The sequence below is a fragment of the Mytilus edulis genome, chromosome 8 (assembly GCF_963676685.1).
Source record: "Mytilus edulis chromosome 8, xbMytEdul2.2, whole genome shotgun sequence".
Classification (NCBI taxonomy): Eukaryota; Metazoa; Mollusca; class Bivalvia; order Mytilida; family Mytilidae; genus Mytilus; species Mytilus edulis.
In genome coordinates this window covers 34,640,322-34,664,228 of record NC_092351.1, presented here as the reverse complement: position 1 = coordinate 34,664,228, position 23,907 = coordinate 34,640,322, and the positions used below count along the sequence as shown (strand labels likewise).

Below are 23,907 nucleotides of genomic sequence, written 5' to 3'. Positions count from 1 at the left end.
ATTGATAGGTCATGGACCTCCTTTCCGAGATATTTGAGATTTAAAATATGGCGAGAAAAGGCTGACTCGGACTTTTACCTTATATTTGCATTGGTATTATTTGGGTCTCATAACAAAACAAAGAAAATCAAGAATCTTGTAAAATTTTTGTAAATGACATTTCATGAGCTATAAAGTCTGATATGAAAAAATAAATGGGTGTTATGGGGCAAAATATTTTACCTGGTATTGTATGGAAAAACACCAAGGAGTCCGAATATTTGACACACATTCTAAAACCTCACTTAAGTACATCCCTAAGCCAAAGATGGATCCGACCTAAAGACGTGAAGAGCTATAAAGGGACAAATCACTTATTTAGTGATGTTTAATCTTCGCCCTCTATCAATCGATGGCAAATTGCAGTTAAAAACTGTCGTTTCATATATTTTGGTTGGGTTTGTTGTTTTAAAAAAGTGAAGTAGCAAATAAGTGTCAAAAGAAGAAACTTTGAGGATAAATACACAGCCGATAACATCATGAAAGATGATAGACGAAAAAGAATTAAAATAAAAATAATGCAAAAGATAAAAAGTATTGACTTGTTTTAGGTATGATTGCTTTCCACACCGATTTAATATTTTCAAGCTGAAAAATGTTACCTAGCTAGCTATTCCTTTCTACCATCTTATATAAAGGAAGTGTACCCTTTTCCTTCTCACTTTTTTAAAACGTTGTTTGCAAATTTCCTAAAAATACAAATTTAGGAATATGAGTATCAGTTTTTATCAGCAAAATGACAAAGATTGAAAACTTTCTAAATTATTGGACAACTGACAGCTGAGATCTGGCATACCAAATTAGATTACAACCCTGTACCTTTGATGAGTTTGTATAAAAAAAGAATTTTTTTTAAATCCATAAGGAAATTACATCTTTTACAATTGTCATAGTGAAAACATTAAATAAACAAAATCTAAATGTATTATTTAAAAGCATTGAGAGTATTTTAGAACAATTACAAGTAACAAGAATAAGTTGATATAACGGTGATATTTTGAAGATTTTTGGATTTATTTTACTTAAAGAAAATCATGTGTATAGTTCAATTTAAATAAACTTTTAACTCTGTTTATTTGGATGCACGATTCAAAACTTTCTTTAGTGTGTTCTGTAGAGATCAAAATATATTTATAAAAAAGAGGAATATATCATTAAATTCTCTTTACAAAATTTATTAAAACTGAATTATTTAAAGATAAAAACAATATGATTTATTTATGTTTTCACTGTTAAAAACATGCACAAAATAGATAAGTTATCAAAACATACCTTTAATCAATACACCTCAATTCAAATCTGTTCAATCCATCCTCTGCCATAACGCTCCATGAAAAAATAATTATATTTCAAGGTTTTTATGTACATCCTGCTTATCATTCGTATTAATTACGCTTTCAAGCTGCATAAATATATAGTTGATACAAAGACATGCATGACAAGAAGGACAATGAAAAGAACAAATATTTCAAATACATTAACACGTTTATAACACGAGTAGGAAGTAGCTTCATTAGTATACCTGATAACACAAAAAATATCCAATTTTTTTGCTAATTGGACATCCGAAAGAAATAAGACAGCAGGGAACATTGATGTTGTAGTTTTATAGCTTTGACTTATATGAAGAGGGAGATATGAAATGTTTAAAGATGTCGCTGTAGTGGTAATTGTGTCAGATTTCAATGGTCTAACTTAGTTATTCGTTTAATTGTTGAAGTAATATGTGCTATCTTAGTTCAACTTTATACGGGTATTACATCTATGGTTCAACAATTTCACATGTAGAAAATTTAGATTTAGATCAGTGCGTTAGCGGATTTTGTCAATTAATAGATTGATCAATAATTTTGCGGGGTAACCATGTGTGCGTTTCCTTTTCTCATTAGCTTTTGAATTGTAAATTATTTTAATTCATGTGAAATTAAAATGAATTTATGTGAAATGTAATGAATTTATGTGAAATGTAAATGTATTTATGTGAAATGTAAAGGAATTTATGTGAAATTTAAATGAATTTATGTGACATTTTAAATGAATTTATGTGAAATTTAAATGTATTTATGTGACACTTTAAATAAATTTATGTGAAATTAAAATAAATATATGTGAATTTAGAATTATTCTAATTGAAATTTAAATCATATGAATGTTTTAGACTGGAGTATTTCTTTGAAAAATTTAAGGTAAAGGTAAAACAAATATTTGTGTATTTTAGTTTTCAACTAACAATATTGATATGCTCACATTGTGGACGTGCGTTTGTTCTTTTGCCATTTGTTCATCATATTAGATGATTTGGTTTTATGCAGTTAACATAATGGTTGGTCAAATTTGTCTGTTCATGGAAATATATATCATTTTAAAACTATTTGATTTTCTGATGTGGCAATATACGACAGGATCCAAAATGTCTGCATTAAACTTGCTTGAAGAATATTATATACTGACCGACTTAAGAAACGCAACACTAGATTATTCTTTTTAATTCCCATTGTCAAATGTGCAATTTTTGGAAAACAAACTAATGAACAGAAAGTTCATTCATTACTTCAATGTTTAAAAAAAATGCCAGTTCTAAAGTTGAATTGATTACGACATTTTCAATGTTCAAATATTGTGGTGTACACTGAAACCCTCGTTTTCCCCTTACCAATGAACGTGTCATCGTCAAAAGCAATGACTGCCTGTAACAAACGACAAATGATTGTCAGAAAGGTCAACCAATTCTGTTCGGCACGTTTTGGGTTCTGTTTTGCACCTTCTGGTTTTTCCGTTGCTCAACCCATTACAATGGGTTTCGGCAATTATGCGGTTGAAACTTTTAGGATTTAAATGTTTTTCAACATTCGATTCTTTGGCAGTTCAGTTAATGGGAAACATTTATGGCATGAATCTGTGCAAAATGGCATTCAGTAATTTGATAAGCTGTTGACGTTGCGGCCGTAGACCTGTCTCGCAAATGCCGTTGCGTAATCAAATTCTATTGACGTTGCATTGTCAATACATACATGTTGGTCTGGTCATTGATGGCTTTTAAAATATCCCGTCTATCGGTATCATTGTCGGAAAGACAGTAAGACGAGTTTCTGACGTCAAATTGTCTGGTTGCAATACATTCACGTCTTCCTGTTTGCAGTATTCTAATGGATTGATTCAGTTTTGTATTCTTCAGTCTTGGCAATTAGGAGATGCTACATGTTTTAAATGAATTAAGTGTGGCCAAGGATTGAAAGAACTCTTTCACAAAGAAAAAAAAGAAAAAAAATCTTTTTATGGGTCGAAATTTCGCTTTCTAATATTCGTGCGATCTCAATAATCCGGTATTTTCATAACCACAGATTAGTTAGATGTTGATTTTTTCGAAAGAGAAACATGAATAGTAGTTGTTTGAGGATCAAACATGATTTTGGTAAAAAAAAGAAAAATGAGTATTGCGTCAGCCAGTTGATGATAAACCTAATTTTGTATTATTACAATTAAGTAATAATACTAAGCATGATAGAGCTGATCCGAAGAAATTAGTACGACAAATCAAGTCATTTGCTAAGTAAATGGTTAATATTATTATCGGTCAGCCTTTTCACCAGTTCCATCTGATTTCACACATAATTACATAAGGTCGATGCAACTGTAAATGTAAAGGATCATTAGGAATAAGGACCAATAATAGTTTCGACATAATATAGGCATGTGGTCTGACTCGAAAAACGAACGCCAAATTATGAAAGTAAGGCGAACCAAGTAATATTTTAGTTAAAATTACCAAAAACAGATCATTTTAGTCCTAACTCTTTTGTTTCAAATAAAAAAAATGTACAAAAGTAACAAACAAAATCCAAACAAAGACAACTTTTGAAAAATAAACAACGAATCAGTCTGCACAATTTCAGAAAGATATATTGTTTTCAAAGTTAAAATTTTCAGACACTCGATTCAGCGGAAGTTAAATGCAATTTGACAGTTATTACAAACATTTTTAATTGAGTTGATGAACTAAGATTATAACCGATTAATATAACAGTATATTCAATATATATAAATGTTCGATGTTGTAACTTCTTTCTTACAGCAAATCATCTTTTGTATTTCTTTGCGAATTGCTTGAAATCGGAAAGCATAAACAAAAGGATCAATCAAACACTGAAGAGCAACGAGTATTGCGGTAATGTCGCGTATAGCGTTGTCATACTGGATTCCGAATGCATCAAAAACCATACACAAGACCATAGGGCCTCTAAGTACCAATGTCGAACCAATAACATAACCTGCTGTTGTGATAGCACGACATTCCCAGCCTCTCAATAAACTCAGCGCTTTTTCCGTCTTTAAAGATGACAGCCTTTCCCGTTTTGTAGTGTAACAATCAGCTTCTTCCTGAGCAACAAAATGAGCAGATGTGCCAATTGCTGATTGCTCATTATGTTTAAAGTTGCCGGTCGTTTGCATGCTTTCCTTATTATTTGTTTTATGAACAGCTTCTTCCTGAGCAACAAAGTGCGTAGATGTGCCATTAGCTGATTGCTCATTTTGTTTAAAGTCGATGGTCGTTTGCATGCTTTCCTTATTCTTCGTAAAAACAGCTTCTTCCTGAGCAACACAGTGATTAGATGTGTCAATAGCTGATTGCTCATTATGTCTAAAGTTGTCGGTCGTTTTCATGCTTTCCTTATTCTTCGTTTTATTATGTTGTTTTAAATGGGGTCTTCCAATGTCATGTCGTAAGGTTCTTTCCAAATGGTTACTACTTACTTCCTCGTCACCCTCTAACATAAAGTTTTGGTATTTAACAGGTGATTTTTTTATTTGGAGTTGAATTGCTGCCTCAGCACATCGATCTGGATTCGTAAAACGTTGATTAGCTCTGAAATCCCCTAAACTTGTCGAACTGAACTCAATACAATCTCTTCCATGATCAATATCTTTTAAATGTTTATTTCTTTTTTCTGTCTGTGAGGTATCGGTTTCAGAGTTGCTGTTACCAATGGGTGCTACCTTTGTTTCGTTTATCCTTATTTTAAATACAAGATATAAAATGATCATATAAAGCGTTGTAATGGTTAAAGTTAATGTGACAAACAAACCCGAAAGAAGGCCCACCACAATTTGGTAATCTGCAGTGTTATAGAATACCTGCAAATAGCAAATATTTCTATGAGTTGCTATTCTCGGTTTTGCAACCATGCAAACAATAACATAACCTGTCGTCAAGAGTAACGAAATTATTGTTAAGTATTTTTTCCATCCATCTCTGCGATTCAATGTCCCAAAATTGTTGAGTCTAACTGAGACAAATCGTTCAATGCAAATCATTAACGCCAGTGTTAGAGTCACGCTAGTAGAAATCAAATAAATTGTAATCTGTGAAATACATGATGCTCCAAAATTAAAACCCATTCGGTTAATGAACGTAAGCATCAGCAAAGAAATACCATGTAAGCAATTTCCTCCACATAAAGAAATAATTAACATGTTATGAGCTCTGTTTTCCAACTTCTTAATTCCAAGGACGAAGAATATAACATTGATCACTATTGTAATAATGGCAAAAGGTGCAATGATGTAAACACGTGCGCTCGACGGTGGTGTCATTAAATTAAAAGTGGTATTGGTGTGGTTCATCATCTAAAAATAACGCATAGAGTTATTAAAATGGAAATTTCATTTACGTTTAAAATAGATAATGTTTTTGCGCCAAAAGGTAAAATAAAACGCAAACTTTTTGATAATGTATATCCCATGTACGAGACTCGTGAGAAAAATGTTGTAAGTTTACTTTATCATTTCCCCAAAAGGTAAATAAATGTTAGTATCTACATTGTGAACGCAAATGTAGCAATACGCTCTTCAACTTTGTACTTGTTTGGCTTTATAACTATTTTGATCTGAGCGTCACTGATGAATCTTATGTAGACGAAACAGCAGAGGCAAGAAGTTTTTAAAAATGAATATAATAGCCTGGTAAAATATGAAAATAAAAACCCTTGCAAAAAGTAAAATCACAAAATATTCTGCAACATGAATGCTGGAATCAATCATGTACACATGTAAAGATGAATTTCCGCGCGGCAATGAAAAAGCATGAGTAGCAACAGATGTAAATAAATAGTTAATCCGAACAAATCCAACCATATCAAATGGTTATCCTCTCATTCAATAACAACAAATCTAAATAGATAAATGAGTATTACCTTCTCTTGTAGGTCTGTTTAGGCTTATGACTTATTAGATTAGGGAAGCTGCATTTAAGAAGAAATTAAAATAAAGATATAAGATGATTTAATAATGACGTATGTGATAAGGTGCATGCATAAATAATATGTCATTATTCTATATATCCTATAAGTTATAATTATTTTTAAAATAAGGAATGGTTACTACTAGTCCTAATGGGATAATAATTTTTATCGAATTATATTTAATTGCTAGAGTTGTCATGATTTGTCCATATCGTGATAGTAATATTGATATAAACTCGTTTTTATTGCTTTAGAAAGAAATTTGATAGTTTAAATTATCTCGAGCAAAATTCATTTATTTTACTACTCGGGTACAGTTCAAAAAGAGAATACTGTATGAATTATCTTTCATTTAAATATACATTTGCAGATTGCAAAAAAATGTATAGATCACTAACACAATGTTTTGTTCTTTCTCTTATTCCCCTTCTTAATCACAACAAATGCCTCTTGGTCTAAATAGGTATATTACAGATTTATGATCTGCGAGGAATGCTTCAAAACATTGTTATACAACGTAATAGAGGAACGAAAGATACCAAAGGGACAGTCAAACTCATAAATCTAAAATGAACTGACAACGCCATTGCTCAAACTGAAAAAAGACAAACAGACAAACAATAGTACACATTAAATAACATAGAAAACTAAAGAATAAACAACACGAACCCCACCAAAAACTAGGGGTGATCTCAGGTGCTCCGGAAGGGTAAGCAGATCCTGCTTCAAATGTGGCACCCGTCGTGTTGCTTATGTGATAACAAATCCGGTATAAATAGTCTAATTCGTTAAGTTACATTCATGAAAGGGAAGGGGATTGTAGTTACGACGTAAGGAACATATCCGATTTCTGTAAACTGTATCACATAACCGTCATGTGTGCCAAACACAAAGGCAGTAGTAAAACTGAGACGTGAAATGTCAAAGAGAAAACAACACTACTAAAGAGCAGACAACAGCCGAACGCTACCTATGGGTCTTCAACGCAGCGGGAAAATCCCGCACCCGCAGTTGGTCTCAGCTGGCCCTTTTTGTTCTCAATACTTACCCTATACTTCTAGCAAATGTAGACTGAAGAAACACACAGCAAAACACACAGTAAAATACAGTTTAAACAATTCCTAGTCCGATGTTGGAAAACGTTACGAAAAAAAACTAAGCAAAATGACAAATACACATAAAAGAACTACTAGCAGTTACTCAAATGCCAGCGCATGACCTCAATAAACACCCCATCCTACATATACAGATGATTAAATTAGCAACAATTTGCTTTGCTGTTTACGAGTATTCCAAAACTAAAATAAGGGAGAGGGTTATGTACAGCACATATGTATTTTACAAACAATTGTAAACAAACAAGGTGTGAGAAACCAAAGGGACATTATAAAATAAAGATAAGCTGACAACACCATTGCAAAAACACGAAAAAAAGAACAAATGCAAATACAAAATTATGATCGAAGCTGGTATTACCTACTACATTGAATGGTCTCCTGTGGTCTAAGCCCACCAACCACGGCAAGGTCAGAGACCATACGGCAGGGTTTTTTTACATATCTTACCCACTATATAGATAATTACTAGATTTCCAACGATTTCAAAATTGAGTAGATGATAAATTTATTGTTTAGAAAAGATTGTGGACTGCTTAATTTTTATTCAATAGCTAGCAATGATAAATAAGGTACAAACAGAAAAATGAAATCTTATACATCTACATCTTCGTAGTCATCAATGTTTCTAACTGCAACCAGACGAGTATTTGCATTTTGACAAATGTCATTTGCCTGACATGGGCATAAATATGTACATGAGAGATTTTGTTCAAAACAAATGCAAACTTAATCTTGTAGAAATTCATATAACATCTGATCTTCGAGATAGAAAGGAATAAGTCATTCTTCTTTTCCCATCCTAACTTAAGAGGAGAATGAAGTATAGTTTTGCTATATGGGAAGACATCAAATTTATGTCTGGAGTGAAGCTCTTATTACATATTGTTTAGAAGTAAATTTACAAGGATGAAGTTTGACAAGGGAGAAATTATAATTGTAAAATTGACAATGGAAATGGGGAATGTACCACAAAGACCACAACCCGACCATAGAACAGACAATTTTAGCCAATGTTACAATCAATTTGTTTAGGTCACAATTATCTATTTTGATTTTTGACTTGAGATCATTCAGCGTAACAACAAGATCTCGAGCTGCGTCCATAGATTCATCGATGTCACAATAAGAAAGGTTTGACAAATCGGAAAAATCATCTGGGTTTTCCTTTAAGACTACAAAACAGCGCACTTACCGATCCTAAACAGGGATGACGTTGTTAAAACATGTGCGCCTGGTAGAATGTTACAGATTGCAAACCCGAGACTTTTACATATTTCGTGGACGGGCATATAGCGGCGGAAATATTGTGTGCAAGTTATAGTGACTGTTTGAAAACATAGCTCATGCGTATGCTGCATGGAGGGGAAGTAATGAACGCATAAGATCAGAACATCTGTATCTTGTGACTTTATTATTATCCTACCCTATATGCCTTTTACACCGAACTCTTTATCTACATGAATAGCATTAAAATCCTGTGGGTATCTACTTCATCGAGCGTACAAAATGAATACTCCTTCTGAGCAGAATTGAGGTCCTTGAAAGTGCTAGCTAGATAAATGACACTTCAAATATACTAAAATATACATGATCTTTCCGTGTTCCCAGACCCTCGATAAAGCTTATGTTTGTGCTAAATTCTTGCATATTAATAAGCAATGCAGTTATTAAGAACCCTGACATATAATACACGTATTTCATTCCTACTTTGTTTAGGGCTTGATGGGCATAGTTTAACAGGACTGTGTCCCATATTCCGGGTCTGAAACGTGACCGAAGGATTTAATTTGTATATTAAAATTATAACAAAAAATCAATTCAAAAAAACAATTAAAAATATAAAAACCAACAAAAAAAATATTTCCTAAAACAAAACAACAATCTTCAAAATAACTCGACTATTCAATGAAGTAAGTGACAATTGTCGTAGTTAATGACCTGATAGTGTAATCTACAAACGATTGACGGCACGAGAAAAGTCGTGTTTGAATCAAGGCAGAATTATCACTAAATTAGTGTTTTAAATTGCTATTTTCTTCTCACCGATTAACATTACACGAAATAGATTTGGCAAACATATGAACCATGTTTTATTGATGAAATCAGAGTAAATCTTGTGAAAGATATACGCAATAAATTTTCTTTCGTTCAAAATTTGACAAATTTCAGCTAAAAAAAATAGTCTTACAAAAATTATGAAATACTTACACTTAAATTATATAAACATTTTCAGCTTTTGTTATATGATAAATTTAATTTTTAAGCTAGATGATCAGTATCATTTGAACAAATAACACAGAAAGCAATAATTTTATTTTTCGTGTTGAAGATGGTCTGTATGAGTAGGTATTTTTGGGTACCCTTAGAAAGCACAAAATTTTGAAAAACGTGACCACGGTAGCTTACGACGACATTCATGATTGGAAAATATAATGATTTTCCAATAGTTTGCATATAAATATAGCCGTGTGTTATCCGTTTACTTAAACTCGTTAACTAGACGTCTTTTTCGATACCGGGAACCCTACTAAGATTCAGTCATTATACATAATGACTAATTTTTCTAGGCATTTAAAAAAATGCCTGGAAAAATAGAAAGGCATTTTACAAAATGCCGGAAATGGTTTTTATAGAATGAAATGTTAATAAAACAAAATAATTTAAAGCTTTGAACACCGGAACAGGTGTATGCATGATAATTACTGAATTAAAAAAGAAGAGTTTTAATTATCAAGAACAAACTTTACTGAATTATTCCAAAAAACTATAGGAGCTAAACTGTCAACAGCAATAACGTTCAGAAAATTACAACCTACAAATAAGACAATATGACCAAAATTGTCAACTGACCCCTTATGGAGTTAATGCCCTTTATATTTAATTTTAAAAAAGTGTAATTTTAAACAAAATTTTTCTCCACTTCATATTGTGGACCATATAAGTTTAAACGTAGCCACAATTTGCAATAGGGTATGTTAATTGCAAAATGTATACCATGACACTGCCAACCATGTGTATGCATCGCAAAAAAAAGCCTTGGATATTGTAGAGGGGAGTTTGTTTCGATGTGGATATACGAATTTAAAATTCTCATTATTTTTGAAAGGGAACATTCAATAAATAGCCATATTGTATTCAAATGCAAAACTTTTTGCACGTTAATAACTCTACAGCAATCAGTCAATTCTACAAAATGACTAGGTTTCTTTAGTCATTTTTTAAAATGCCTGTCAAGTTTAGGCATTTTATAAATTGCCTAAAAACTCATTCATTTCACAAAATGTCTAAATTTAGAAAATGCCTGTAACATATATACTCCCGATCATGATAGACAAGTCGATTGAGGTCATACTGATAACGTGATAAAAGACCTTCAACAGCATGGTGGCAATAACACGGCGATCTTATAAATCACTTACGGTTTTTGTTACCTTTTCGAAATTTTACCTTCATAATTTATATATAACACAAAATTAAAAGTAATCACCAATGTAACATTGATATTCACATTATTCACGGTACTTGTCTATCCCAAATTCATGTACTTGGTTTTGATGTTATATTTGTTATTTTCGTGGGATTTTGTCTGATGCTTGGTCCGTTTCTGTGTGTGTTAGTTACATTGTAGTGTTGTGTCGTTGTTCTCCTCTTATATTTATGCGTTTCCGTCAGTTTTAGTTTGTTACCCCGATTTTGTTTTTTGTCCATGGATTTATGAGTTTGAACAGCGGTATACTACTGTTGCCTTTATTTACCTAGTCAAATTGATTTACCTCATACTTTTTACACTTACAATACTTAGCAGGAAGGATATAGATGATTCTTTACTTTTTTTTGTAAGACCTATTTTTAAATAGCTTTGATAACGTCGGAGCTTATAGAAATATTAAATTCTATCAATTGCAGTTACCTCATCTGGTTTTGCATTCTCACCATTGGCAGAGAAGCATAACACTCGTCCGTGGTACTAGTATACCTTTCTTATATCTCAGGTCATAACCATTGGTAACAACAAATTCCCCATTTTTTAAAGTACCGTCGAAACTGTCATTTATTTCATTTTGTATAGCTTGTCCTGCAGCTTTTAAAACAGCGGTTGAAAGTCCTGCAGTGTGATTTAATTGTAGATTATGTGAGCACGTGTGTACCAAAAAATCTGCCTGTTATGTAGAAAGCACTCAACAACTCATATTGTAAAGAAAAGAAAAAGTGAAATAACTTTAATACCAATCTCCGAAAAAAAATAGTATAGATGGCAAGTCCCTAAGCAAATGGCAAAATCAAAAGCTCAAACGCATCAAACGAATTAGTGGCAACTGTCAAACAAGTGGGATATTCCGCTAGCCATAAGACAAAGTTTTTCCACGTTTCAAGTTAGGAATATGTCAGTTGTTTTTCACTTTTTCCGTTCATTGATAGAGTTTGATTTTATCATTTTGGATGAAATTCCGAATTTGGAATTTCAAAATGCATTTTTCTTTTTACAGCCGCCATTAAACAAAATCTGCATATCTGGTACGACAGTACATAATTTCTTAAGATTTGCTATTACAAAATCATTTCAAATAAAAGAATATATCCCCCTCAGGCAAAGCTCTGATTCCTTGAAGCACTATAAGTTTAGTGGTAACTTTTAATGATAAAATTGGTAAGTAGATGAATTTTATTTGTTTGTTAATCTAGAAAAATCTGAATTGTTAGCAGAAAATGTTTTATCACAACAATTATTGACTTTATGGCAAATATCTACGTGATGTGTATGTTGGTTTTTATAAATATTTGCCATAAAAGTTAATCATTGTAAAAAATATTCACCAAACTTTAATCAATGTATGTTCTTCGCGTCTATAAGGCCTTTCTTCTATCCCAGAAATAGATTACCTACGCTGTATTTGGCAAAACTTTAAGGAATTGTTGGTCCTCAATGCTCTTTAACTTCGTACTTGTTTTTGGCCTTTTTAACTTTTCTAATTAGAGCGTCACTGGTGTGTCGTAGGTAGACGAAACGCGCGTCTTGTGAAAATACAAACTTCCTATCCTGGTATCTATAATGAGTGTATCTATATACAGGTTTGAAGATTTGTAACAAAGTGCAATTATGCAGTATAAGAGGAAGCAGTCAGTCCCATTAAAATACCAACCACTTGAAAGTTAAATTTATCTATCTCCAAATTACATGTATTTATTGATAAAAACACATCAATTATGTTTTGTCTAAACCAATGTTAAATCGAACAAATACCTGTTTCTGTGTCAGATCTCCTACCATGACTTAAATAGTTGTGTTCCCTAATGTCGTACTTCCAGACGTCCTTTCCATCAATCCCCTGGCCTCATTCCCTGTAATATATTAGACATAATTCAAGGTTACTGATACTTAGTTTTCTTCAAAAGGTAGAAAATGGTGGGTTGATCCTGGTTTTATAGCGCTAAATCTCTCAATTGTATGACAGTCGACCCAGAGGTAAAAAATAACATAATCGGTACATATTTTCCTGAATTACAAAATATCATTCTTAACAGCTTGAGATTATAAACTTTTCAGTCTCGCTCTTCTTGCTGCTGCAACAAATTTCTGAAATCAAGAATAAATCATCAATACAACTGTCTTTATCACACTGTCAAAAGACGTAGTCTTTGAATTATTATAAAACTATTAGAGTATGGTTCAAAGTCTTCGATAACTAACTGTTGTCCCTGGAATAATGCAATAAAGATTTTAAGGTGGTTTTGATTAATTTGTAATTGAAACGTATTCATATTCCTGATATTCCTGATTTTAAAATACCTATTGCAGATTTTACACGTTCAATGCTCTCTTAACAAGTATTTTGAAAATTTGTCATTTCAATAATGGAAGCAATTAGTTTAATGTATTTAGAGGAAATTGTTGTTTATGGATATTCATATTCACAAATCTATTCAAAAAAAATGTTTACCATATTATCATGGATTGTGATTTTGTTCGTTGTACCTTTCAACTTCTTCGAATAACGCATTAGCTACGACATTTGGATTGTAGTTCAACTGGCCAGTTCAAAGGACAGGAAACGCAATTGACTGATATCCCAAACTATCAGCTTCTTTGAGACACGCATTCAGTGCTGTTTGAATATACTTTAAGATAAAACATATATATTTAATTATTGGAAGACAAACTATTTTAGCTTGTACAATGTTTTTTCACAACAAAATTGCAAGTTCTAAGTGTCCTATTGTTTCGATGTATTTATGCATCAATTGCATTACAAAATTTAGGCTTTAACTTTCTTATAAAAGATTAATGAAAAATAGTTGCTTCGGACGCACGAAACATATGAATCTAAATTTGCATTGGTTGTTGGAATATGAAAAATACCCACACAATACGCTTGTCCGAAATGACTGCCTTTAACATGTAAAGCATATTTTTTTTAGCACTTTTGATGTTTGCAGGAAGAGACAAAATATAAAAAGTGTAAAATATATTTAGTCAATCAGTTAATATTCCTGTATGTCGAATGCGGTTGAATTGTTCTTTGTGATTCATCTTGTTTCAGAGCAGGGATGTGTTAACGAAACAGCAACCAACTCCCAAAATAAAAACCATCTGCATGTCAACAAAGTCTTGAAAACCATACTTTTTACTATATTAAGGTGGTATGGGAGTCTAAAATAAAAATGATAGAATTTGTTCATACTTTGCCAAAACGTTGTATCTATTGATACATGTTGAAAAATATAATAAAAATGATAGGTCACCGCGCATTTTCTCAAGCTACAGGACGGGACAAAATGACACATTTTGTATGAATTATACAGGAAAAAAACACCATTTTGTGATTAGAAACTAAACAAAATGATAGAATTGTTAAATACTTCAGGAAAAGATAGCTTTCAGACACTGCTTTGGGAATATCAAAAGAAAAGATAGGGTCACCGTACGTTTTTTCCGGCTAAAATACAAAATAGGAAAATTCCATACAAAATCCTTCTGAAAATGCACTTTTTTAGAGTTACCTCCCCTTAAAATGCCAAATTTAAAAAAAAAATACAACCAAAAATAATTAACATTTGCAAAAATATCAATATTTATAAGTTATATTCTTATAAATTGGTACTTTTAAATGAAAATGTACATTAAACATTTGCATTCCTGCATCAAATTTTGCTAACTTGATGTAAGATCTGGACCTTTGATTCTCTGTTTTTTACAATCCAAGATGGAGGAAGACACCCATACAACCTTAAATGCTAACTGTTTGAAAAAGAGTGCAAACATTAACAAAAAAACCTGTGATAAACATCCAACGCAAAACATAACAAAACGTTGATACATATCAAACGACAACGTTGCTATGTCTTAGGTTTTCTATTGTTTTTGTATACAGTTGTTTGTGATTTTGTGTTTGACTTTTTTTGCCAAGCTGTCATCAGCTTATTTTCGAAATATGAGTTTAAATGTTTCTTTGGTATTTTTCATTATTTCTAGTTTATCCTGCACAATGACGATGACGAAGACGCTTGATAGACCCAATAAGCAAACAGATACATGCGATCCCATAACTGGTAACAATGCCATAAAAGCGTGTATAATTAACGAACCTTTTCTAGAAAGGACATAACGTAACTACGCGACTTTAAAATGTGTATAAAAAAAGAATCTTGCAAATCACATGTAGTACTATTTTTTTGTGAAAATGTGGATTAATAACATCTGGTTTATGGAAAATTAATATTATTCAAACCTTTTCATCTTTAAAATCGTTGTAATGCGGAAGATATATATGAAACATATGTAAAGCTTCTAAATAGCCAGGTCCAGTAATTGCGACGTCACCAGGATTAATATTAACGGATATTTAACGTCACATTCACTTTGAATACTGTTTCCCGCAGGTGATAGGATTGTCTGGGATGATTGTCCTGCTTTGTCAAGTTTTAACTCAGCATTCGTGGTATTGATTATCACATCAATCTATTTAAATTTCAAAATAATATATGTATATATACAATTACATGTTCGTGATACATACAAATGAATTGTTGTAAGAATAGAAACGACCATGGTATATTTAGAAAATTTCAATCACAGTTCGTTTGTACTCGAAACCATTTGTCAACTAGGTACAGCGGTTACATATCTTTTTGTATAATGGGGTTTATTATTATTATTACATGCATGTACTTCGAGTCTCTTTAAGATTCGGTGAAAAAAATAAAGTGTTTTAGATTAGATTATTCTTTAAATGTACTTTTTAGTTTCGGTATTTAAATTAGACTGAATGCAATGTTTATTATTTTCGGTATATTAATTAGACTTAACGCAATGTATACGACAAAAAAGTAAACCAACAAACAAAAAAATCACAAGCACCCCGGACGTAACAAAATATTGTATCAGTAAAAGGTTTTGTACATAGAGTGTTTCCCTCTTAATCTAACTGTTGAAATAAATAATAAGGACAACAAATTCTGCTAAAGGTATGAAACAGATATTTAAAAAGCAAATAGAAACAAAGTTTTACCTCTTGAGTAGCGATGTTGCCTTTCACAATACTAACAGCCGTTCGGTCAATTTGCAAGTACTCATTTCTTCTTCCTAGGCGTTAGAAAATTTTAAAATTTTGGTTGTCAATAAATTAACACTAGTACTCTTGAAAGCACGGATGCCATCAATAACTGGAGGGGATTAAAGAGCTCCTAAATGGTAAACAGATCCAGCGAGTTTGTCCCTATTTATGTTGCTCATGTTAGTATTAATCTGGTTGTTGTACTTTATAGGTCATATTCGAATAAAAGTGGCTACAACAGCTGGAACTTATCTGTCGACATCTGTGAAATAGACATTCCATAACTGTACACCAACTCGTTATTGAAGACACACACATATATATAATACCGTTTGAACATGGATCCATGCACATTTCAGGAAAAAACCATCCCTGATCTCAAAGATACATTTACGGATCAAAATAGCTCCAAATACAGGAACGTAATAAGAACTTTGTGAATTGTTAATATAAGTATAAAGACGCGTCCTGTCCATCCTTTGTTACCAAATAACATATTGTAAAAACACTTGTATATTATTAAATATGTATTTTGACTTCTGGCTCTTTTGGTTTGTTTTTATTTCGTTTGGTTTCGAAATATTATGATATAAAGACGAATTTTGCAATTATATATTTATGAAAATGAAAATAATTACAATTTTGGTTTTATTTTTAAAAAAAATATTCATTTCTCTATTTTATTTTATTTATTTATTTATTTACAAGATTGATTGTTCATATAAATATACAGGGTTAATTTCAATTGTTTAACGCAAGCCTACATTTTAGATGAATAAATACGGTTCCTTATTTGTGCATTGTGATTAAAAATTCTTACGCTTTGTTTACAACTCTGTCTTGTATTATATCTGGTCGTACTATTTCAAATATTCCATTTCATGACTGTATCATGTGTTTTCATCAATTTACCATAGTACTATCACATGGTTAGATCAGAAATTAATGGTAAACCCTAGTTTTTAGTGTTTTAATGTCTAGTCTTACCGTTTTCATTTATTGACCTAACTGCAAGACTCGATTCTCAATTAACATTAAGATAATCGTTGCAAAGAATCCTGCTCAAACTTTTGTGAAAGACGGTTTTAACTTTGCAGTGTTGCGAGAGTTTATGTTCTATGTTGAAGGCAATTGTAGTTATCTGCGACACAAGTACCGTTGAATTGAGTTTAGTTATATGCATGTTTCGTGTTTCTGTCTCTGACCTAGGTTTTCTGTATTTGGCATGTGTAGTGCATCATGACACAATACATTGTTATGTGTACTATGATGAACTTTCGTGCAGGACTGCTGTGTTTATTTTTAACATGTAACTCTTGACCAGACTATGACTTTTTGACTCTTGACATATGCACGTTGGTATATTAATTTGACCTCAACATATAATTTTCAATTGACCTTACTTCTGAATATGTACGTGGTATGTAGAGGAATTGTCATACGATGGTGAGTCTAGTGGCACGATATTTGATCTTGACCTTTGCCCTCAATGTACAACTAGTATATTTTGTTTGAATTAAATGGAGAATTGCCTGATTGGCACTCATACCACATCTTCTTATATCTATATTACATATATAGATATACTTGTTAGTATTGTGTACCACGATGACTCTTTCCTCAAAATCTGCTTTGTGTTTTTTTGACAAGGAAAACTTGACCAGACTATAACTTTTTGACTCTTGACCTATGCATAGTGGGTGTGTCTCTTGGTATGATTACCTTGACGTCAAGTCAGGAGTCCTTAGTGTTGTTAGTCTTGTATGTTTTAATGGTAAGTTAATTTTTATGTTCTGGAGTTTGAACTGGTACACATTTTGTCAATGGGCCATCTGAAGCCCGACTTTCTCGCTTTGTTGAACATCCATTGGTGGCCTTCGACTACTTTCTGCTCTTTTGTCATGTTACTGTCTCTTTTACTCATTCCACATGTCCATTCTCAATTATGAAGAATGTTTGGTTTAAATGAAAACTAAATCCTTTGATTTCTGTGGAAAAATTAGAGAGAAGCATTTACTGCTTCAGTAGCACCATATGCTGCTAGTTATGATAGATAATGCAAAATGTTTCAATCAGTTTACCTTAGATTTTATTTCATGGACATGTAGGTATGGATAGTCTGTTTTTACATCTTAAACATGCACACAAAAGGTATACGCATATCAATAAACCGAACTCAGTGCAAAGCAACTTTAAAGTACACTTAGACAGAGAGGCTCAATCTAGTGAAACACTTTGTTATGCTGGTCAGATGTACTTGAAATATCACTGTCTGTTAACAAACTGCACCGAGATCGTGAAAAAAATATGCAAGTCAATTCTATTAGAAGTAGAATTTAATGGACGTAAATAAGCTGTTCACTGAAATAAATGTAGAATATGTCTATTTGCCACAGATGCCCCTGCTTGTGAAAAAAAACATAAGTAAACTTCCACATAAAGATGCAGGATTCACGTAATTTTGACCGTCTTGTGACCATATGCATTTTGTTAAAGAACGGAATAACAGATTTAGCATTTTTCCTATCTAAAGGCCCCGAGGTGACATTTGTATCATTGGTACTCGTACCATATCTTCTTACATCTAAAATAACTCATGAACAGTGACGCCAACCACTATCGAACTTGATAGAGCTGTGTTATTGGATAATAAGCATTGCATATAAGGTTTATAACATTATTTAAGAGAACGGAAACGAAATATTCAGCATTTTCTATGTTTTTAAAGGGACATGATTACTCGTCTAATTCTCGTTTTAATTGTTTAACATAGTTCTTTCGGTGCCTTTTACAGCTGACTATGCGGTATGGACTTTGCTCATTGTTGAAGGCCGTATTGTGACCTATAGCTGTTAATTTCTGTGTCATCTGGTCTCTTGTGGAGAGATCTTATTGGCACTCATGCCACATTAAGTGGAGGGTGGGGATGCCGCTAAAAAATTTAACCCCGCCTTTTTCTGTATGTATGTGCCTGTCCCAAGTCAGGAGCCTGTTATTCAGAGATTTTCGTTTGTTTGTTTTACATATTTGTTTTTCGTGCATTTTTTGTACATAAATTATGACGTTAGTTTTCTCGTTTGAATTGTTTTTCATTGTCGTTTCGATGCCTTTGATAGCTGACTATGCAGTATGGATTTTGCTCATTGTTGAAGGCCGTATGATGACCTACAGTTGTGAATTTCTGTGTCATTTGGTTTCTTCTGGAGAGTACTCATTGGCACTCATGCCACATCTTCTGTTTTATATTGTGTATAAGTTTTGTAGTATTTGGTTTGGAGAACGGAACCCTTTTTTCTGACGTTCAGGACGGACGGACTAGGGTAATACTTTATGCCACTCCACTATTGGACCAGCACAGAAGTTCTGACTATTGTGCTGATGCAACTCATCCCACTAGTACTGTCATTAATACACACAGAATTTTATAATAATAATATTCAATCCTAATTTTGATTTCTTTATTTTTGGCCGAATGGTCATATGCATGCCCCTCACACAATTTATTGTACATATACATTTTTGAAATATTGTTACGTATAGCTTATTTTTCAACTAATTAAAGCTTACAAACATAAATTTGTCATCACTTTCTTTTGCATTTGTATTTTAATATTCTGTTTTGAACAAAACGATTTGTTACATATACTTCACGTATATTTCTATCAAATCTGACATTATTACAAAGCCAATCAAATAAAATTCAATCGAACTTAAAAATAAATGTGCAATCAAATATATATATATATGCAAGTCGTCAACTGGTCAAGTGGCTAGATGCACAAATCATTGGCCAATTGAACAACATATCCTAGTTGGGTGTTTTTAAAACTTCTAGAAATATTAACGGAAATAAGGGATGTATAAGGAAAATAAATGAAAACAGAACGACTGCATTAAATAAAAGGATGTTTGGTATACTGTATATTTCGGTTGATTCTTAAAAACCTAAAAGATGCTTTATTGTTATCTAGTTTCCTAATCAAAACAATTACAATGAGAAAACAAATAACTCGCAGCTTCCTTTACCGTCGATGCTGAAACGTTAAATGGTATAAAAGAATTTTAGCGTCATTGACCTACTTTATCTTTTTATTCGGATACTTTCGGTTATCTTTTCCGAGTTCAATGGGAACATTAGAATTATCTAAACTAGAACCCAGATGAAACCAAGAAGTTGGGTTGCTATAACCCAACAACCCGGATGTTGAACCAGTTACCATGGTTTCTTACCAAAGAACCCGGATAGAACCAATGTTCAGAACCAAAAACCCAGATGGAACCAAGGTTTAAAACATATGCCCAGATAGAACATAATTTTATTCGGAATTCTCAATACCTTCAACGTATTTTCCAAATCATTTATTCATTTCGTATATTTATATATAAATAATTCCTTTATTTATTTAATTTTATTGTATTTTTTTTTTGGGGGGGGGGGGTAGTTTTATTGTATAATCTTTAACAATGTAACCCCCGATTGCATAACGTTTTTAATAATTACTTTCAGGAATGTTAAAGCCGAACCAAGTAGAACATTTTTAGAAGAAGTTAAAATCGAAGTTAAGAAGTGTATTTCAGGGATTACAAAAGTAAAAAAAAATCGGGATGAATAATGTTTAAACAAGCCTAAACGGATAGAAATACTGGTAACAATGTCCGATAATACTGACAAAACACAGGTAGAGGTATCTATTATATAGTCATTTTTATAAATTGACTGTTTGCAAAAGTATGAGTTATTTTAGATACTAAGGATTTCCTTATCCCAGCCATAGATAACCTTAGCCGTATTTGGCACTTTTTATTGTAATTTTGAATCATCAATGCTCTTCCACTTTGTACTTCTTTGGCTTTCTAACTATTTTGATCTGAGTGTCACTGATGAGCCTTGTGTAGACCAAACGCGTGTCTGGTGTATTAAATTATAAGCGTAGTACCTATTAACTTGATAACTATTAGCATGTCCAAATGTATTATTGTACTGTTCATTTGTGAATTTCTCTGTCCTGAATGTTCTGTTATTTAATTGTACTGTAATCCTGTCATGTAATATTGTCATTTTTGTATCATTTTTCTTAAGATATGCTGTACCAGGTCAGAAAATGGCAGTTGTTATCTCATAGTTCGTCTCTGTGTATTGCATTGTCGTTTGGGTTTTTTTTTCTTCAGTGTTTCTGTTGTTAAGTTGTTTTCCTCTTCTGTTTTTATTTAAGGACGCCTTTACGACTTTGTTAACCTTAATAGAATGTGTATACCAAGGATGACCCGGATATAGAATTATTCTACTTGAAGTATAATTATAGCTGCATGAAAAATCTCGCGATAGTGTGCTTGTGTCTAGAATAGGAGTCTTGGTCAAAGTGAAACTAGTCAGGACTTTAAAATGGATGTTTAGTGATAATTTAACGACATAAAAAGACTCTGATAAAATGTCATGTTTGGTGCATCGCAAAGTCACACTATTTTAATTTTCTATCAAAATCAAAGTATAAAGTCCATAAACAATACCACGCTGTCCCCATTCCTTTCCCTATTTTATTGATCACAATTGCTATCATATAAGTTACATTGAAAATGAATACTCTTAAGTGTTTTAAGCTGGGGTCACACATTCACGATTTTTACTGCCGTCCTTGGCAGGACCATTCCCGATTAAAATTTGTCAAAAGTCTGATCAAGATCCTGTGAATCGTGGATGGAAATTCGATTTGTATCTTTCGCCAGGTAAAATTCGACCGAGTCTGTCACGACTGCGTCCCGATTCTACCGAATGTTATCCGACAGAGATCAGATAGTGACAAGACAGTGAACCGACGCTGACGGAAGTTATCCGTTCGAAAACTGTCGGCATAATCGGGATGATCAGGTACTGTCAGAACGTAATCCTATCACGGTCCGCTCTATCGCATTGCAAACGGCTTTGTCTGGTCTCAGTCGTATTGTATTCTGTTATTGTCGGGACTTCTCCAGATCATTCCCGTTCCACAGGACACCGTCCCGAATACACAGAACATTGTTAGGAATTCGATCCGATACAGCAGAATCTGTCACGACATAGGCACGATTGTAATCCGACTAGACAAAATCGGCTGAGTTTCCCCGAATGTTACGGGACGCACCTAACTGTCGGGGTGCTTTGCCGAACTATTCGGACCCTTCCCGACCAGTAGGAATCTGTTACGAACTAAAACGACTGCGTTCAGACAATAATAGGACATTCCAGATAATTGAGGATACTAATCCGACTTTTTCACTTTTCGTGTCGTATCGCTGTCTGATCTCAAACGGGAGCAATAATCGGCAATGTGAGAACCCCGCATTAGCAACAGTTTGTGTCAATACAGAAATCCAATATGTCTTGTCTTTAATTTATTCTCAATATGTCTTTGCATTGTAATTTTTTTACCTGTACTTTTTGTCATGTTAAATGTTCTTCTTTTTTTGACAAACATAGAAGTAACAGATTAATTTTATGTGTAATATGGTCAACGGCAATCGTGCCGTATAAGCTAACCATGACGATATCGATATCCGTCACGGTTGAAAAGGTTTTATCACACTTCTATTTTTTTATGACGTCATATCATCGATGCCAGTCCCTGTAACAAATAAATTTATCAATATCCTAATTGGAATGACGTCATGTCTCATAGAAAACATGAAGTGTAAAATAAAGTGTATATGATATGGGTTTTGCAATAAAACACACCGTATCTACCCTCAACAAATATAATTCATCAAACAGAGCTATTGGTGTTTCGAGTTGATACGAATGTGATATTGAAAAGTCCATATTATATTCTCTATTTAACTATAAACTATCTTGAATGACACCAATAAATGCCCGATACAATAGAAATATCATTTTAGTATTTACAATATATGAAGCCCAGTTAATGTAATACATGTTCATGTATATGTCTCACTGGAAACAGATGTTTCCCATTATACAACTAATTAGTCATAGCTTTTAACTAGTTCCTTGACTCAAACCAAAGAACTTATCATACATGATGTGCGTGTGGAAACCCCAATTTAACAAATTATGACTTGGATAGAGAGTTGTGTAATTGACACTTATACCACATCTTCGTATATCTGTTGTAAAAATATATATGAAAAATGTAGATGAATTCAACAACAATTATTGTTATCATAAGGATATTTAGTCGTTTATTGATACCTTCATTTTGGTATTACAAAATGTCATGTTTTCTCTCACTGTAAATGGCGTCTTTGAGTGTTAAATGTGTACTGATTGATAGTACGGTCTTTAATATACGGTTTTCTTAATCGTCGTTAACTAGCTGTCAATAACTGCAATACCCTCAGATCTTTACACTGTATCTTTTTGTGAGGAGCTTGTAATTCAGTGCTTGTCATTTGTTGCTTTTTATCATATTTTTATTTCGTTCATTGTTTTGGACATATACCAGACCGTCCGTTATCTCGTTTGAATTGTTTTATATTTATTCTTTCAGCGCCTTTTAAAGCTGTGGTTACGTTTTTTTTCCTCGTATAGTTAATACTTTTATAATTTTCCCCTGCAAATTCAAATATTCTATAAACAGCATTAATTTAGAAAATGTCTGTTACACGTTCATAAATGAAAGTGCAATCTCTGTATCATATTTCAAAAGTAATGTGTGTTCTTTGATACATATATGAAATAGATATTGAAATAACAATTCATTGGTAGCCGAGAGGTTCGTCGATGTTCCACAAACTCTATATATCTATAAGCAAGACTTGCTAATATAATCTTATAAACTTGAAATACAGATATAACAAGAGAGTCTCTTTTATATGGTTATCTTTTTCTTGATATTGACGCAGATGGATTGATACGTTTCTTCCTTACATTTTCACCCACGCACATACTGTTCCTTCAGGGGTATTAGAAACAACGACGACTGTATTTAACGCAATATAAGTTTTACAGTTACCATCACGTTTTGT

At 32.6% G+C, this 23,907-nt stretch overlaps 1 protein-coding gene across 4 annotated transcripts; it reads right to left on the bottom strand.

The window, feature by feature from the left end:
• Window positions 1-3,818: 3,818 nt before the first annotated feature.
• Window positions 3,819-15,979, bottom strand: LOC139486751 (uncharacterized). 4 transcript variants are annotated; one of them, XM_071271688.1, is made up of 7 exons: window positions 15,904-15,978; window positions 15,124-15,353; window positions 13,336-13,513; window positions 12,935-13,000; window positions 12,639-12,736; window positions 6,169-6,278; window positions 3,819-5,664 (listed from the first exon to the last, which is right to left on the bottom strand). In XM_071271688.1, exons 6-7 carry the CDS (start codon window positions 6,169-6,171, stop codon window positions 4,069-4,071), a joined length of 1,599 nt encoding a protein of 532 aa, XP_071127789.1. In that variant the 5' UTR covers window positions 6,172-6,278; window positions 12,639-12,736; window positions 12,935-13,000; window positions 13,336-13,513; window positions 15,124-15,353; window positions 15,904-15,978; the 3' UTR covers window positions 3,819-4,068. The 4 variants fall into 4 exon arrangements, with proteins under 4 accessions (XP_071127789.1, XP_071127785.1, XP_071127788.1 ...); XM_071271684.1 differs by lacking the exon at window positions 6,169-6,278 and having other exon boundaries at window positions 15,904-15,979; XM_071271687.1 differs by lacking the exons at window positions 6,169-6,278; window positions 13,336-13,513 and adding an exon at window positions 11,373-11,556 and having other exon boundaries at window positions 12,935-12,971.
• Between the last annotated feature and the right edge of the window lie 7,928 nt (window positions 15,980-23,907).